Raw genomic sequence first — 19701 nt, forward strand, 5'->3', positions numbered from 1 at the left:
GTCAAGCAGCACAACTACTGTTTGTCACTCAGGAACAAAGCCTTGTCTGTCTGCCACATCAGCTGCTCCTAGAAACTTTGCATTTTTATGCAGGAACAGACATCTAGACAGGCCTCTTCCAGGAATGAGAATCAGGAAATTACCTTAATCATACTAAATAAACCAGCAAGTAAACCAGCACCTGAAAGATACTCAGGTGTCACCATGCAGCCTTGTTCTATGATCCTGAGCAGCAAGGGCCACCCAGACCAGTTATTACAGGGTAAAATATGTACCTCTGATAGAGCACCTTCTACACCTGGTTCTCTTCTAGGGCCTTTCCGTCCCTCATTTAGTCCTTATGACTCTGTGCATGTGGGTATCATTACCACTCCCATTAAACACTTGGAAAATGGACTCAGAGAGTTGAAGTAAACTTTACCCATAGGCAGACAGTTAGGCACCAGTAGGGTGGTATTCAAAGCCAGGCCTCAGATCCAGGATCTAGAACCTCTAAACCACCTGCCCTTGGAAACATTAGAGGGATTTTAGAATCGATACTAACCATACAGGCACACTTTGTGGGCTCCCCATGCCGTACACAAATTGAGGGTCCCCGGGATAAGAAATGCAAGCCAGCATTAGATTCTTTCGTGGCTTATAAGCTTAATGCTATAAATGGAAACAAACAAGTTTACTACTTACAATTCCAAAACGATGTAATAATCTTCAGCATCAAAAAAGTCTTTAATCTTGATGATACAAGGCTAAAAGGAGGGAAAGAAGGAAAGCAGTGAGAAGATCCCCAAGGAAAAAACCACAAGAGCAGAACTCGGGACATCTACCTGGGGTGGGGGGACAGGGGGGGCGAGACCTGGCATTTCACCCTCTGATTCAGGATGCTCTGAAGTTCATGCAGGGGAGAAGGCAGAACACAATTCAGCTGGCTCCTTAGTGAGAACATACAAGAAGCTCTCCACCCCACCACACTGGCAAGGGAGTGGTTCACATTTCACATACGAGGCTGGCACCAAGGGAGTTTCTGTCATGAAGATGTGGGTACAATCCCTGGCTTTGCTCACTGGGTTAAGATCTGGTATTGCCACAAGCTGCAGCATAGGTCACAGATGCAGCCTGGACTGGGTGTTGCTGTGGCTGTGGTATAGGCCAGCAGCTGTAGCTCCAATTAGACCCCTAGCCTGGGAACTTCCATATGCCACAAGTGCAGCCCTAAAAAGAAGAAAAATAAAGTAAAAATAAAATAAAATAAATCTTTCAATGATACTTTCCCATGACAAACTGTAAGCAGTAAATGAATGCCCCATGTTGTCCCCCAGCACAATGTATCTCATAATACCAAGTGGAAAAGCAAGTCTCAGAAGACATCAGAAGGTATAAGGTAGGAGTTCCTGCTGTGGCACAACAAGATCAGCAGTGCCTCTGCAGAACCAGAATGTAGGTTAAATCCCTAGCCCGACACAGTTGGTTAGAGGATCCAGCATTGCTACAGCTGTGCAAAACTGTGGTTTAGATCTGATCCCTGGCCTGGGCATTTCATGTCACAGGACAGCAAAAAAAAAAAAAAAAAAAAAAAAAAAGGATAAGGTAGATTCAATTGTATGGTTAAATGATTGTTCTTAAATTAACAGCAAGTTCAAAGGTGTTCATTTTACTGGTTTGCTTTATAATTTACATGTATTATTTCACATGTCAAATATTAAATAATTTTAAATTATTTAAAGGAAGGAAGGAAGGATGAAGCTCAAGAAGGAGGAAAGGAAGGAGAGGCAAGAAGGAAAGAAGACAAGGATGGGATTAATTAAGATGGCGGAATTGGAGGACTGGAGCTCAACTTCTCTCTCCTAAAAACAACAAAATTCACAACTAAAGGCTGAACAATCTTCACCCAAATGGACCGGGAACCTTAAAAAAGAAAGATACCCTACTCCAGAAGACAAAGATGAGGCCACATCAAGAGGTAGGAGGGGCGATTTTGCAATATAAACGACCCCATACCTCCCGGGTGGGAAGCCCCATAGACTGGAAACTAACTGGTTCACAGAGACTCACCTACAGGAGTGAGAGTTCTGACTCCCACATCAAACCCTCACGTGTGGAGATCTGGCACTGGGAGAAAGAGCCCCCGGAGCATCTGGCATTGAAGGCCAGTGGGGCCTGTGCACAGGAGCTCCACGGGACTGGGGGAAACGGAGACCCCATTCTTAAAAGGCGCACACAGACTTTCACGTGCACTGGGTCCCAGGGCAAGGCAAAGTCTCCATAGCAATCTGGGTCAAACCTGACTACAGTTCTTGGAGGACATCCTGGGAAAACAGGGGTGAATGTGGCTTGTTGTGAGGGAAGGACATTGAAGGCAAAGCTCTCGGGAATATTCAGTAGCTGCCTTTCTCTGGAGGTGGCCACTTTGGGAAGATCTGGCCCCACCCCTCAGTCAGCTGCTGAGAAGCCCCAGGGCTAACAACAATCCAGGTGGGACCACAGCCCCGCCCCTCAGTATCAGTAAACAGGCTACCTAAAGACCCCTCAGGCACACACCCACCTCTAATCCCATCCAGAGACTAAGCCCCACCCACCAGAGGGGTTAGAATCAGCTCCACCTACCAATGGGCAGGCATCAGCCCCTCCCATCAGGAAGCCTACAGCAAGCCCCCATACCAACTTCAGCCACAAGGGGGGCAGATACCAGAAGTAAGAGAGGCTACCACTCCATTGCCTGCAAAAAGGGCACCACACCAAAAACCTATAAAAATGAACAGACAGAGAACTATAACTCAGATGAGGGAGAAAGGAAAAACCCCAGAAAATCAGCTAAGTGATGAGGAGATTCTCAGCCTCCAGGAAAAAGACTTTAGACTGTTGATGCTGAAGATGATGCAAGACTTTGGAAATCAACTGGAAGCAAAGATGGATAACTTACAGGAAACACTGACCAAAGAGATACAAGATATAAAACTTAAACAAGAAGAGATGCAAAATACAATAACTGAAATAAAAAATTCACTAGAAGCCGCTAACAGCAGAATACAGGAGGCAGAAGAATGAATAAGCGAGGTGGAGAACAGATTGGTGGAAATTACGGATGCAGAACAGAAAAGAGAAAAAAGATTGAAAACAAATGAAGAGAGTCTCAGAGAACTCTGGGACAACGGTAAACGCACCAACATCCATATTATAGGGGTGCCAGAAGGAGAAGAGAGAGAGGAGACAGAAAAAACATTCCAAGAGATAATAGTCAAAAACTTCCCTAACATGGGGAAGGAATCACTCACTCAAATCCAGGAAGCACAAGTACCATATAAAATAAACCCAAGGAGGAATACACCGAGACACATATTAATCGAACTGACCAAAATTAAAGAGAAAATTTTGAAAGCAGCTAGGGAAAAGAAACAAGTAACATACAAGGGAACCCCAATAAGGTTATGGCAGATTTTTCAGCAGAAACTCTGCAGGCCAGAAGGGAGTGGCATGATATACTTAACATGATGAAAGGAAAAAACCTCCAACCAAGATTACTTTACCCAGCAAGGCTCTCATTCAGATGTGAAGGAGAAATCAAAACCTTCACAGATAAGCAAAAGCTAAGAGAATTCAGCAACACTAAACCAGCCTTACAACAAATACTAAAGGAACTTCTCTAGGCAGAAAAGAAGGAAAGAGGACAAGAGAAAAGAGGCTGCCTAGAACCTAAAATCCAACTTCTCAGCAGGAATTAGCAAGCTCTCCAAGACCCAGACACTTGTCCTGCCCTAATCCACCACCCCAGCCTCATCTCCTGCTGCTGGTCCCATATATCCATCCTCCTCACCAGACCACAAAACTCCCCACCTGCCCCAGACTCTTCCCCCAGTGTCATATCTTTGCTCACACTATCCTCCAGGCCTGGTGACCCAGCTGCCTGGCCACACCTGGCCTCAGGGGTCAAGCCCCAGTTCAAATGGCCCCCCCTTGAAATTTAGATCCAGACTTCCTGCAGTGACTCTAATCTCTGTTGCCCCACAACCCAGAGATGGCAGAGAAAGGAAAACTGACACCCACCATGGATCTTCTGTCACCACGCCCTGCACAGGCTGAGTCAAGTCTTATTTATTTTTCTAGGACCAACACTCAGCATAGCAGCTGACACCCAGGAGACACTCATGTGCTGCCCAGATGAACACCATCAACATCAATATCAGACATATCACCCACTGAGGGGGAGATCTGCCAGCCACATTTTGGTCATAGAATATACAGCCATGGGGCCAGGCTGAGAGCAAATCATTCCCACATGTCCTTACCTATGATCATAGTACACTTGGCTCTGCATGACCATTTGTCATTGTCACAATAATGGAAACACTGAATATGCACTGGAGTATTACATTAATAGGAACAGAAAGGAAAGAAGAGCTGAAATTCTCATAGAACAAAACAGGAAAGCAAAAAGCTATTGTTGTTGATAAGCCAAGAGACAGCTAGCTCATGTCAAAATATGGACGTAAATTCATTAAAAAAAAAAAAAAAAGGCTGAGTTGTTTTTGTTTTTTAAATGGCTGCAACTGTGGCACATGGAAGTTCCTGGGCTGGGGTCAAATCAGAGCTGCAGCTGCAGCCTACACTATAGCCAGCAAAACACCAGATCTGAGCCACATCTGCAACCTATGTTGCAGCTTGTGGTGACACTGGACCCTTAACCCACTGAGTGAGGCCTAGGACCAAACTCACTTCCTCACAGACACTATGTCGGGTTCTTAACCCACTGAGCCACAGCAGGAACTCCATGCTGAGTTTTGGGGTTTTGGGGGGCGGGGGTTGTTTTTTTAGGGCCATACCTGTGGCATATATACGTTCCCAGGCTAGGGGTCAAATCAGAGCTACAGTTACCAGCCTACACCACAGCAAGGCCAGATCCGAGCCCCATCGCAACCTATACCACAGCTCACGGCAATGCCAGATCCCTGACCAACTGAGCGAGGCCAGGATCGAACCCACATCATCATGGATAACAGTTGGATTCGTTTCTGCTGTACCACAACGGGATCTCCACTTCTCACATCTTTAAAGTTAGACACTTGCCATTGAGACAAGGTTATCATTGCACAAAATGACAGGAACTATTTATACTCAATGAGGCCAAAGACAACGTATAATCATGCTGGATGTTGTCACAACTATTGAATACTCTTGAATTTACTTGATTTACTCCAGCTGAGATGAATGGAAACCAGCACTGTCAAGAGGCATTTAGAAGTGTTGAAACTTCAAGTATAGGAGTTCCAATTGTGGCTCAGCAGAAAGGAATCTGACTAGCATCCATGAGGATTGAGGTTTGATCCCTGGCCTTGCTCAGTGGGTTAAGGATCCAGCATTGCTGTAGCTGTGGCCAGCAGCCACAGCTCCGATTCAATCCCTAGCCTGAGACCCTCCATGTCACAGGTATGGCCCTAAAAAGCAAAAAAAGAAAACCTTTAGGTATAATTAAACCAAATTTACCAAATTAGCACTGTCTCCCCAAACATAATCAGTTGATTAAGCCCCAATAATATATAATATTCAGAAGATTCACTACACCTTTTGGTAGTGAACTAACTACCTTTTGGTAGTGAACTAACTCAGTAGAAATATCACATTATTAGTTAATCATAAATTACACAGTTTTGTCCTTTCAAAATGTCAGGGTAAAGCTCTTAGCTAAATGACAGCTAAAGACCTGCATGTATGCATACACACACATACACACACATATTAAGGAACCCAAGTTAATACCAGCTTTCTTACATTGAAGTGCTTTGCACTTCACCCCCACCCCACCATATTTTGAGATAAATGAATTTGAGTATGGGTCATTTGTTACAGCAATACTTACGTGATTTAGTTTCTTCAAAATTTCTATTTCTGTTTCAACATTGAGTGCTGGATCCTTTGATAAATAAAATAACATTAGAGTTTAATAATAATAATAATAGCCAATATTTAGAAAACATTGACAGTTCAACTTAGTTGAATAAAGGCTGCCTAAGTGCCATACTCAGCACTATTCATACAAAGATGAATTGCATAACTCATCTAAAATCATCCTGCAAAATGCTTAGCAAAGAGTAAACATTCAATAAATGACCAAGCTCTATGCCAAGCTTTTTATTTATTTTTTAAATTTTTTCTTGCAAAGCTTTTTATTTAAAAAGGTCATCCCGGAGTTCCCATCGTGGCTCAGTGGTTAACGAACCCAACTAGCATCCATGAGGACTCAGGGCTCCATCCCTGGCCTTGCTTAGTGGATTAAGGATCTGGCATTGCTGTAAACTGTGGTGTAGGTCACAGGCGAGGCTCAGATCCCTCGCTGCTGTGGCTCTCACGTAGTCCGGCAGCTACATCTCTGATTGGACCCCTGGCCTGGGAACCTTCACCAGTGTGGCCCTAAAAGACAAAAAGACAAAAAAAAAAAAGGTCATCCCATGGTCATCCCAGGTAAGACTCATAATCCAAGTGAAATGGGCTAAGTATCCCATTTAGGAACAATTAAGGCTCAGAGAAATGAAGCCACTTATTTTTTTTTTTTTTTTTTTTTTTTTTTTTGTCTTTTTGCTATTTCTTGGGCCGCTCCTGCGGCATATGGAGGTTCCCAGGCTAGGGGTCGAATCGGAGCTGTAGCCACTGGCCTACACCAGGGCCACAGCAACGCGGGATCCGAGCCGCGTCTGCAACCTACATCACAGCTCACGGCAACGCCGGATCGTTAACCCACTGAGCAAGGGCAGGGACCGAACCCGCAACCTCATGGTTCCTAGTCGGATTCGTTAACCACTGCGCCACGACGGGAACTCCTGAAGCCACTTATTAAAGTTCCCACAGCCAGAAACAACTGTTTCCACTGTCCTTGCACTTATCTGGTAAGCTCTGCTTATCTCACCAGCTGTGGAACTGTTTACATTCATAAAAATTATACAACAAACAAAAACTATAGACAAAAAGGCATTCAATTAAACTGCATAAAGAAAATGTCAAGTCACACTTCTAATAATAGAGCAAACCCAGGTTCCAATTTCAACTGCAAGCTGGGATATTTACTGAGACTTTCAATGAGAGGAAGCTTAGGGTAGCAAAGTTGCTCTCCACTACAATTCCAAAAGGATGAATCAAGTTACTCAACCTCACAGGCTACACCCTCCACAAGCAAAGAGGATATAGAGTTACATATTTATGTTAAATGGACTTCAGTGAAGAAACCCAGATGTTTAATTTTAAAAGCCTGCCTCTTCCTGTAAGCCGTTAAACTCATTACCAAGTCAGGGTGTACTCTGATGATAAAGAGGTCTAAGGAGACTGATAGGATTTGAAAGATGAAATTAAGAAATAAAGTTGTGTTCCAAGTCATTAAGTATTTGGTAGGTTAGTTCCCACCACCCCCTCCCCCATGGGAAACAAATTCAGAATCACAGGGGAAAGATCTATAATGAAGTGAACACCAAAAGGAAATTCCTCTTGCTATATAAGAATGGCATTGTCTAGGGAAAAAAAAAAAAATTGATCTTTAAAGAATGTTAAAGTATAATAGCCAGAAACAGCTGGCCATGGAAAACGTGATTAGAGGCCACATTTTGTATTACTTCGTTGGTTCATGTATTGAAATACCAATACAGTGGCCATTTCACCAACACAGTGTGTATTAAAGAAAATGTAATAGGAGTTCCTGTCATGGCTCAGTGGTTAATGAATCCGACTAGGAACCATGAGGTTGTGGGTTCGATCCCCGGCCTTGCTCAGTGGGTTAAGGATCCGGCGTTGCCATGAGCTGTGGTGTAGGTTGCAGACACGGCTCGGATCCCAAGTTGCTGTGGCTGTGGGTGTGGTGTAAGCTACAGCTCCGATTAGCCCCCTAGCCTGGGAATCTCCATGTGCCGCGGGAGCGGCCCTAGAAAAGGCAAAGACAAAAAAAAAAAAAAGAAAAAAGAAAATGTAATAAAATGGTTACCATATAAAGAAAGCATTAAAATAATTCATGATTTTTAAAAAATCTATAAACACACAGGTATATATTGTCATGTTACCAAGAAAAGCAAAGAATTCAAAATTATCTAAATGATCTAAATCATCAGCCAGAGAAATGGTTGAATAAATTATGAAAAAGTTGGTGAAATAGAGACCCAATCATCAAAAAAGATATGAGGAAAGTTTATGCATTAGTGCTTATGTGGAAAAGCAAAATTCAAAATTGTATGTATAACATGATCTCAACCATCTAGAAACATGAATTCATATGAACAAAGACTAGAAAGAAAGGGAAAACTGAAAACAGCTGTGGGGTTACAGTGGCAGGGACATAGCTGGATTTTTTTCCCCTAATTTCCTTTCATTTATTGTAAAAATAGTCTTGTAACAACTTGGAAGGAAAAAAAAAACAAAAACAAGTTCCTGCTATGTATATTATTCTGTACAACCAAGTATTTTTGGAACCCAATTATCTGTGTTTAGATTAGTTGGATACACTCAAAAATGTTCAGTGTTCTGGGAGTTCCCACCATGGCTCAGGGGAATTAAATCTGACAAGCACCCATGAGGACACAGGTTTGATCCCTGGCCTCGCTCAGTGGGTTAAGGATCTGACATTGCCATGAACTGCGTGTGAGTGGAAGATCAGCTCAGATCTGGCGTTGCTGTGGCAGTGGTGTAGGCTGGCAGCTATGGTTCGACCCCTAACCTGGGAACCTCCTTGTGCTGTGGGAGCGGCCCTGAAAAAAAAAAAAGACAGGGAGTTCCCATCATGGCACAGCAGAAACGAATCTGACTAGGAACCATGAGGTTGCTGGTTCGATCTTTGGCCTCGCTCAGTGGGTTAAGGATCTGGCATTGCCCTGAGCTGTGGTGTAGGTTGCAGACATGGCTCAGACCTGGAGTTGCTGTGGTTGTGGTGTTGGCCAACAGCTGTAGCTCCGATTAGACCCCTAGCCTGGGAAGGTCCATATGCCGGGGTGCAACCCTAAAAAGACAAAAAAAAACAAAAACAAAAAACAAAAAAAAAATGTCCAACATTCTTCGATACAAATTCCTAACACTGAAAATCACCAGTCTGAAATTATTTGGGGAAGTTAAGAAGCATTAAGACCAACCCAACAGCCACAAACACAGGTACTTACTGCCTCTCTCTCAGAGCCAATAGCAAACTTCCTTTTGCTGATGATCTTTATGGCTACTTTCTTACAAGTTTTCCTCTCAAAAGCTAGTTTCACCTCACCACAGGCACCACTACAGGGAAAAAGGCAGAAAGTGACTGATTATTAGAATGCTTTTAATCCTGAGACACACCGCTCCTGAATTGGCCTCAATTATCTTAAATTAAAACACAGTCCAGGAGTTCCTGTCTTGGCTCAGTGGTTAACAAACCCGACTAGCATCCATGAGGACACAGGTTTGATCCCTGGCCTCACTCGGTGCATTAAGGATCTGGTGTTGCCATGAGGTGGTGTAGGTCGCAGATGAGGCTCAGATCCCGTGTTGCTGTGGCTCTCACGTAGTCCGGCAGCTACATCTCTGATTGGACCCCTAGTCTGGGAACCTCCATATGCCACCAATGCGGCCCTAAGAAAGACAGAAAGACAAAAACAAACAAACAAAAACACAGTCCATATACAACCCTTCCACTATTTTCAAAGAACATAGTAGAACCTCACCAAGATAAAATATCAAGGGAATAAGTGAATAGGGACCATCCAACACTGAGTCAGCTCGAAATTCTACTTTTTTGGGCTGAGTGGTACAGACTTATTTGAGCTGAGTGATACAGATTTAAGTCACCCCAGATTGCCACACCAGGAACCTGAGCCACCAGGGAACTCCTGACTACTTTCACTTAGAATGTTTTGAGGGTTCATCCATGCTGCAGCACGTACCAGCATTTCATTCCTTTTTATAGCTAGATAACAGCCAATTTTATGTATATATCACATTTTGTTTATCCATTCTTTGGTAGATGGACACTTAGGTTGTTTCCACCTTTTCACTACTGTGAAAAGAGCTGTAGTGAATATTCATGCACAAGCTTTTGTTGAACATCTGTTTCCAATTTTGGGGGTATATACCTAAAGGGGAACTGCTGGGTCATATGGTAATTCTGTTTAACTTTTTGAGAAAACATCAAACTATTTCCCACAGTGGCTGTACCATTTTACATTCACAACAGCAGGGTATGAGGTTTCCAATGTTTCTGCATCCTCACAAACACTTGCCATTTTCCGTTTTTTTTTTATTACAGCCACCCTAGTGGGTGTGAAATGGCATCTCACTGTGGTTTTGATCTGCATTCCCCTAATGACTAATGACACTGAGCATCTTACATGGTTTTTGGTCATTTGTATTTCTTTGGAGAAACCTCTATTTAAATCCTTTGTCCATTTTTAAATTAGGTTGTTAATCTTCTTGTTGGTGAGTTCTATCTATTCTGGATACTAGATCCTAACCAGATAACTCATTTGCAAATATTTTCTTTCATTTTATGGGTTGTATTTCACTCTCTTCATAGTACCTTTTGATGCATAAAAGTTTTTAAATTTGATGAAGTCTAATTTTTCAATTTGTTTTTTGGTGGCTTGTGCTATTGGTGCCATATTTAACTAAACCATTGCCAAATTTAAGGTCATGAAGAACTGCCTCTAAGTTTTCTTCTTATAGTTGTATAGTTTTACCTCTTACATTTAGTTTTCTGTGTCAAGTTAATTTTTGTATATGGTATGAGATAAAGTTCCCTGTAACTATAATTTTTAAAAATCTGCTCAAAACAATTTCTAACTCCCCTTCAGCTATTAAGAATCACTGAGAAATCGTCACTGAATCTGGTGGAATATCTGTAACAGTATAACACCCACTCCTAGGGCATGGGGTGCACATGTAAACAAGAGTGAGCCAATCAGTATTTTCTTTGGGATTAAATACTGATGTTGGGAGAGAAACAGTTCTCTTTGCTGTGTAGAGAGAGCATATTTCCTATTCTAGAAGAAAGAAAATACGAATGTAGAGCTCCTGGAAGCCATTTTTCCTGCCACACAGGGAAAGCAATGCTTTTTTTTTTTCCCCAGTCTGCAATCTGGACACCTTTTATTTAACTTCAAGAATTCCCTTTGCATGGCAATATTATGGGAAGGCAGCAAGGAGTAGCTGAATCAAGAGATAAGAGTGAGGAGTTCCCATCATGGCACAGCAGAAATAAATCTGACTAAGAACCATGAGGTTGCTTGCAGGTTCAATCCCTGGCCTAGCTCAGTTAAGGATCTGATGTTGCTGTGGCTGTGCATGGGCTAGCAGCTGTAGCTCTGATTGAACCCCTAGCCTGGGAACCTCATATGCTGCAGGGGCAGCCCTAAAAAAAGCAAAAAAAAAAAGATGGAGTGAAAGCCGTGGCAACACTGTGGGATCCCTTGATTCCAGAAACAGATAAAGCCATGTGCATAATCAGACCTCTAGACTAAAATAAAAACCTAAAGGCGTCCTGGTCCAACCATGCCAGAAGTCAGCTGTGCCCCTGCTTTTCCTAGTTGCAGGAGCCAGTAAATTTCTTTTGTTACCTAGCTCATTTGAGTATGTTTCTGTCCCTCATTAAAAACTAGAGGATCTGTGTTGAATTGTCCCTTAGGAAAAATAAGAGTCCATACATTTCTTCAGAGTGGGTACAAATTTGGCTGTGAGCTTCCAAGCAGCCAACGCAAGTATGGAAACACAAGTTACTGAATTTAAAGTCCATGAACTAAAAATAAATCTCCCAAAGGAGTTCCCACTATGGCACAGTGGTTAAGAATCCAACTACAGCTGCTCAAGTGGCTGCAGAGGCATAGGTTTGATCCCCAGCCCAGTATAGGAAGTTAAAGGATCCAGCATTGCTACAGCGGCTTACATTGCAACTGTCTCAGATTCAGTCCCTGGCCTGGGAACTTCCATATGCCATGGGTGCAGCCATAAAAAGAAAAATAAATAAATAAAATATCTCCCACAGATGGGTATAAAGTGTATACTGTGCTTGATTCTATGTGGCAAGAATATGGATGATTATTACCTTCTCTTGTTTTCCATTTTCATGTTTCCAAAAATATTAATAAACAGGAATTAGGGGAGGGGAGGTGTAGGGAAGGGGTGAGAGGGTGAAGGACATGGTGTACATGCTAAAGGTGTCTGAACAACTTCCCTAAGGAAGTGATTCTCAAAGTATTTTCATGTAACCCCCAAAGAATCCAAAGACCCTTTCAGGGTGTCCACAAAGTCAAACTAGTTTACGGATAATACTAAGACAGTATTTGCCTATTTCTTTCTCATTCTCTTATACGAGTGTAGAGTTTCCAGAGGCTACCTGGCATGTGGTATCACAAAAGACCAAATGAAAAAACAAGTATCAGGCTCTAGCCATCTTCCAATAAGCCAAGTATCAAAGAGATTTGTAAAAATGTGAAAAGATCCCTCTCTTCTCACTAATCTTTTTATACATAATTATTTTCCAATAAAAAATTTTATTCGTCTTGGAGTTCTTGTCATGGCTCAGCAGTAACGAACCTGGCCAGGATTCAGAAGGACATGGGTTCAATCCCTGGCCTCACTCGGTGGGTTAAGGATCCCATGTTACTGTGGCTGTGGCGTAGGCCAGCAGCTACAGCTTCTATTCGACCCCTCGCCTGGGAACTTGCACATGCCATGGGTGGGGCCCTAAAAAAAAAAAAAAAAAAAAAAAAAGGGAAGAAATGTAGTAAATAGTTTCTTTATGGAAGGTAATAAAAATACTCTAAAACTGATGTGGTAAAGGTTTCACAGCTCTGTGAATACATTAAAAGCTGCTGAATTGTACACTTTTAGATGAGTGAATTATATGGTATGTAAATTATATCTCAATAAAACTGCTTTTAAAAAGTTATCACCAATAAAAGCTATAAAGAAAAACTTTCAACTAATCATTGTTAAATACAGCAAGAATATGCCTATCACAAATAGGTGCCCTACCAATGTTATGAATATATATAAAGAACGCTATAAAACCACGAACAAAATGACCAAAGAAAAATAACTTTTTTTTGTTTTTTTCTCTTTTCTTCTCTTTTTTTTTTTTTTCTTTTTTTTGGCCATACCCAAGGCATGTGGAAGTTCCTGGGCCAAAGACCAAACCTTCCCCACAACCGTGACCCGAGCCACAGCAGGGACAGTGCCAGATCTTTAACCCACTGTGCCATTAGAGAACTCCCAATGACAAATGTTTAGAAAGAAATCAAACACAAGTTTCATAAGAAAAAAAAAATTACCTTCCAAGAGTTTTCGACATGATGTATTCGTCTCTTAATTCCTTTGGATAAACTGACTGATCATCTACAGTCAGATCAAAAAATACAAAAACTGAGGGAAAAAAAATAGCAGAAATTGGTGTCATTAATTCATTTGATAAAGAGAAGATAAATGGTCCTAAAAGCTTAGTAAATATATGAAATATAAGAGAATCCTTTTTTTTTTTTTTTTGTCCTTTATATTTATTTATTTTTTTAGGGCTGTACTCACAGCATATGGAGGTTCCCAGGCTAGGGGCTGAATCCAAGCTGTAGCCACTGGCCTACACCACAGCCACAGCAACACAGGATCTGAGCCATGTCTGCGACCTACACCACAGCTCACAGCAACGTGGGATCCTTAACTCACTGAGCAAGGCCAGGGATTGAACCTGCATCCTCATGGATACTAGTCAGGTTCGTTAACCACTGAGCCATAAACATTTTTAATTCCATTTCACATTTATCCCCAAAGAAATCATTTAGCTAGGTTAATGCATATTGTGAAACCTTTGAAAAATGATGACAGAAAAGTTTCATTCCACAACAGAAATACACAGCACTGTTCTCACTATAATGCAAGAAACTTAAACATAAATGGTATTCTTATTGCTTGACCTCAGAACAGTTACCAATTGCACAGACCAAGAACCAAAAAGCAATTAGTCTGAATCTAGAAAATATGTTCTAGGCAAATAAATGTCCCAATAAAAATCAGGCCAGAAGTCACCATACTAGCATCATCTTCTCTCAGCCATTTCTACCATTACCTATCGGGTATTTTATAGTGAACTATACTGAATTTACACCACACTTTCCCCCCAAATCCCCTTTATTTCTTCATTATATGGCTTGGTTATCTCAGAAAAAGAAAACCAAAAACACTACTCATTTCATAATTTAATCCTCTATTAGGTCAAGCCTGCAATCAGTTATCAAACATTCCAATTCTACAAAGTCATCAGTGGCAAACCTGCAACTGCCTATAATATCTTGAAAGAGTGAAATTTGTTAAGACCCTTGAGTTTCTCATATTTTCAGGCGATGGGTCTTGACCTCTGGCACAAGTCTGAACCACCTCAGGATGCTTCCAGCCAGGCTGGTCCATGGGAGGTAGACACCTGCCTAAATATATAAGACTTGCTGGCCGCCCAGGATACACTGTGCCATTCTGCTGGTGGATGTTTATGAACCTAAATCTTCCAGTGGCCCCTGAGAATCAGGGCACTGGAAGAGCTCTGGAGATGTATTTCCCCAAATGTCAAGGTCTACTTCAAGGTCTGCAAACTCAGTGGCCTACACAAGCCAGGAAGGTCTTGCACAGAGATAAAGCCAGGGTGAATGTAAGACACGGAGCAGTGAGAACTTGAACAGGAAAACACATCACCCATGGAAAGGAAGCAGCTTCTACACAACACCTGCAAATCCTCAGGTTAGGAGATTACAGACTCAAGATAGTAAGGTATTCCATCTTTTGAAAGTAATTTGGATTTTCATGTTTAAGCACAAATATCAGCAAATAAAATGTCAACAGGCCACATGTGATCTACAGAGAACTGGTTTGATCTATTTAAGTCATGGCCAGCTTCAGAACACAGAACACTTTTGGCCAAATTAGAAAAGTGCACCTTGGATAAACCAATTAGAATAAGTTGGCACACTGCTTGTCAAATAGAGGACAGAACAAATTTCAGCACCCAGCTGTCCCTTGACCAGGTGCTCTCAAACAGCAAAACAGGGATAACTAAGTCAATCATAAAATGCACGATGGGGGAGTTCCCGTCGTGGCGCAGTGGTTAACGAATCCGACTAGGAACCATGAGGTTGCGGGTTCGGTCCCTGCCCTTGCTTAGTGGGTTAACGATCCGGCGTTGCCGTGAGCTGTGGTGTAGGTTGCAGACGCGGCTCGGATCCCGCGTTGCTGTGGCTCTGGCGTAGGCCGGTGGCTACAGCTCCGATTCAACCCCTAGCCTGGGAATCTCCATATGCCGCGGGAGCGGCCCAAGAAATAGCAACAACAGCAACAACAAAAGACAAAAAGACAAAAAAAAAAAAAAAAAAAGCACGATGGGACACCCAGGAAAGCCATAATTCCCAGATGCCAGTCTGAAGGCCGGCTGCATGGGAATCACCTGGGCAGGATTTTTAAATCCTTGGAACTACTGGATCAGAATCCATGGGGCAATGCCTCTGGGAATCTATATTTTTAAGATGCTACCCACACAAACATATACCACTCCAAGTCACTCAATTCTCAAAAGAGTTTTGAGAAGTTCATGGGGCTTTTTTTTAATTAAGGAAATAAGAGTATCCTCTTGTCCAAGGTTTTAAAGTCACTGTGAGCTATACTGAATTCTGTAGGTTTTTATGCTCACTGAATGACAACTGTTCGCTTCAGATGTGATATTTGTGAAGTTTTAGGAATAAATGGTACCTGATGATTATGATGTTCTCCATTTTCAGAGGATAATCATGTCATATTTAAGAAGGTGGAAAGTCTAAACTGAGACTGTTAGAGGAAATCCCATAGTCTAATGCCGGGCTATATAAAATGGTTTGATAGATGAGGAGGACAGAGAAGGAAGAGGGGGAGATGAACTAATGGCCTAAAATAACAATTCACAGATATCTCATGCTGACATCATAAAACTGAGTCAAGGAGTTCCCGTCGTGGCGAAACAGAAACGAATCTGACTAGGAACCATGAGGTTGCAGGTTCACTCCCTGGCCTCACCCAGTGGGTTAAGGATCCGGCATTGCCATGAGCTGTGCTGTAGGTCGTAGACGCGGCTCAGATCTGGTGTTGCTATGGCTCTGGCGTAAGCCGGTGGCTACAGCTCTGATTAGACCCCTAGCCTGGGAACCTCCCGACATGCCACAGGTGCAGCCCTAAAAAGACAAAAGACCAATAAATAAATAAATAAATAAATAAACTGAGTCAAGCAATGAATGATAACTGAAGCAATGTGATAATTCGATTGACAGTATATGGATTTAAATAAAACTAAATCAAACCAATTAAACCTTAGAAAACCTGTCTTGATAGAACTTTTCATAATTAAAAAATGCAACCAGGATTGCGATGAATCTTGAAAGCTAACCTACTTACTTTAGTTACCTAAACCATATTCTGCAAAGGATAAAATGTCATTTTTCCTTTTATATGGGAAGGAAAAAAAATCCAGTAACCAGAAGATAATATTACCTTTATTACTCCACACTGAAAGTGCAATTTCAGAATTGTTATTCAAAGGAAGGCGTCTTCCTTTCCCTACAAGCTCTCTATTTACAAAGGTTCCATTCCCACTGTGATCTTCTATGTATGCGATGTAAGAGTTTTTAGGACCCATTTCCTAAAATAGAGAATATTTTATTTCAAAGTTTTAACAGTGGGGCATTCTGGTGGGGAGATATCTAAGAGAGATGTCTAGATTACCAGTTCTCCCAAATGTATGGATATTTGTCACCTACTCTGAAGATTCGAAAGTGCTTCTTGCTGTAAGTCCGATACTTATCGGTTCTTTTCAGCAGGGGCTCATCAAAGCAGTATTCACAGTTTCTATCCCTCCCAAACCAGTAGCTGTCGTTAACACACTCTGTAACACAAAAGCACACACCAGAGGGCTGTTAAATTTCATGCATCAAACACCTTTAAAATTTTCTCATAAAATCTGCTTGAAGGAAAATAGCCTAAGAAGGCAATGAAAATTATAGACCTGTCCACCAAGATTTTATAAGATTAAAAATGAGAGGGGAGAGGAGTTCCTGCTGTGGAGAAGTGGGTTAAGAATCTGACCGCAGGGGCTCAGATCGCTGCAGAGGTGTTGGTTCCTGCAGTGGGTTAAAGGATCTAGCATTGCCACAGATGTAGTGTAGGTCACAGCTGCAGCTCAGATTCAATCCCTGGCCTGAAAACTTTTATATGCCATGGTCATAAAATTAAAAAAAAGAGAGAGAGAAACAAAAAAGAGAAAGAAAACAAAAATTTCCAACAACTTTAATAAATTAGTTTATACATAGCCATGAAATGCTAAGCAGCCATTAAAATTCTCAAATAATTCTGAGTGGTTGGGAAAAATACTTATGATATAACAATAACTTCCTCCTATACCCTCCTGAGGCCTCCCACCATACTTAGTGTAATATCTACACTCTGCATGGCAGGCTAGGTGCTCAAGGTCTGGCCCCTGCGTCCCTCCCAGCTTTACCTTGTACCCTTCCTTTGATCACTACACCCAGCTCCACTGGCCTCCTTCCACTGCCCCCAAAATGCATGGCTCAATCTCCCTCATGGACTTTGAATTCCTCATTCAAAACTATCTGAATGGCTATCTTACCTTTTGTGCCTGCAAATTATTGTTTTCCATTCAGCTTTCTGTAGAAGCAGACTCCCCCTTTATCACCTACCCACCATAATCATGACAGGCTGTTTAGTTTTCCTCTAAGTATGGACCATAACTGAAAATTATCTTGATTATTTGGTATTCCCCTGTTAGAACATTCTCTGGGAGGGCAGCCTTGCATCTCTTGTTCAAGAGTACAGCTACAACACCCAGGACAACGCATATGGCAGTTAAGCAAAATGTTCATGAAAAGACAGACTAGGGAAAATATTAGCAACTCACACCACAGACAAAGGACTTATTTCCCTAATATCTGTGAAGTTTCTACAAAGCAGTAAGAAAAAGACAAACAATCCAATAATAAATGGGTAAAGGATATGAAGAGACAATTTATGAAAGACAGAAATACAAATAGCTCAAATACATGAGAAGATGGCCATGCTAACTCAATACAAGAAAATCTGAAAGCCTAAATAAAGATTCCATGTTTCAACTTTCAGACTGACAAAAATCAAAAAGTTTCACATTACACTGTGTTGGCAAGAGGTCTGAAAAAGCAGATATTCTCATACATTTCCAAGAAGAATGTAATTTATATACCATCTAAGGAGGATACTGTGGCAAGATCAAAATTACACATGTAACCACTTCACATCTATGAAGATGGCTATAATTTAAAAAAAAAAAAAAGAAAATAATAAGTGTTGGCAAAAAGGCAAAGAAACAGGAACCCTCACGCATTACTGGTGGGACTGTAACATGGTATGCCTTTGTGAAAAAATCTGTGGTTCCTCAAAAAGTTAAACACAGGAGTTCCCAGGAAGCCATGCAGGTTAACAATATGACATTGTCACTGCTGTGGCTAGGGTTCGGTCCCTGGCCCAGGAATTTCTACATGCCTCAGGTGCAGCCAAAAAAAAAAAAAAAAAAAAAAAAAAAAAAAGAACAAAGGATCTGAATAGACATTTCTCCAAGTGCATAAAAATGACTATTTCACCAAGCATATGAAAAGATTGTTTAACATCATTAGCCATCAGGGAAATGTAATCCAAAACCACAGTAAGATACCACTTCACAGCTACTATGATGACTACAATCAAAAGACATAATGGGGGAGTTCTCATCATGGCTCAGCAGTAACAAATCTGACTAAAATCCATGAGGATATGAGTTCGATACCTGACCTGGCTCAGCGGGTTAAGGATCTGGCGTTAAGGTAAGCCGTGGTGTAGGTCACAGGCACAGCTCGGATCTGGCATTGCTGTGGCTGTGGTATAGGCCAGCAAGCTTCAGCTCTGATTCAACCCCTAGTCTGGGAACCTCCATATTCCATGGATGTGGGCCTAAAAAGACCAAAAAAAAAAAAAAAAAAAAAAAAAAAAAAAAAAACCATACTGGGAAGCTCCCCTGTGGTGCAGAGGGTTAAGGCAGAGGTCACAATTGGGGCATGGGTTTAATCCCTGGCCTGGGAACTTCCACCTGTCACAGGTGCAGCCAAAATAAAAGCAGACAGATAAGTGGTGGTGAAATGTGGAGAAATTAGAATCCTCATACATTGCTAACGTGGATATAGAATTGTGCAATTGTTCTGGAAGAGAGTTTGGTAGTTCTTTAAAAAGTTAAACATACTATCCAGCAATTTCACTCGTAGGTAAATACCTCCAAAAAATGGAAAGGGGACTCAAAACAGACGCTTGTCACAAATATTCACAGCAGCACTATTCAAAATAGCCAAAAGGTAGAAGTAAGCCAAATGTTCATCAACAGAAGAATAAATAAGCAAAATGTGGTATATATATCCAACAGAATATTGTTCAGACATAAAAAGTTCAGATTGATGACACAACATGAATGAATTCCCAACCAGCCACACAATCAGGAGGGCAAACACCCAATACACTTACAATCATACTGTACCCATACATAAAAAATGGTTATTCTGCTTTTTTTTTTATTTACACTACAATATTCAATAAATTACATGAGATATTCAACACTTTGTTATAAAATAAGCTGTGTTTGATGATTTTGCCCAACTGCAGGCTAACATAAGTGTTCTGAGCAGGTTTAAGGTAAGCTAGGCTATAAAT

The 19701-nt window shown here is 41.5% G+C and overlaps 1 protein-coding gene across 9 annotated transcripts in view; it reads right to left on the minus strand.

Moving 5' to 3' along the window:
- CHEK2 (checkpoint kinase 2) overlaps positions 1-19701 on the minus strand; it is a 37693-nt gene that overhangs the window by 13700 nt on the left and 4292 nt on the right. For all 9 annotated transcript variants that reach the window (XR_014825621.1, XR_014825623.1, XR_014825622.1 and 6 more), the window contains 6 exon segments: positions 16740-16864; positions 16474-16621; positions 13251-13341; positions 9117-9225; positions 5849-5902; positions 685-746 (listed from right to left, as the gene is read on the minus strand). Coding sequence is in view for 6 of the 9 variants with exons in the window: in NM_001137638.2 (NP_001131110.2) it covers positions 685-746; positions 5849-5902; positions 9117-9225; positions 13251-13341; positions 16474-16621; positions 16740-16864 (589 nt within the window). In the remaining 3 variants the exon portion in view is untranslated.

This window comes from Sus scrofa, chromosome 14 (assembly GCF_054392235.1).
Source record: "Sus scrofa isolate SSC_HxYL_T2T_F1_AM1 chromosome 14, Sscrofa_HxYL_maternal_Yorkshire_Landrace_v2.0, whole genome shotgun sequence".
Classification (NCBI taxonomy): Eukaryota; Metazoa; Chordata; class Mammalia; order Artiodactyla; family Suidae; genus Sus; species Sus scrofa.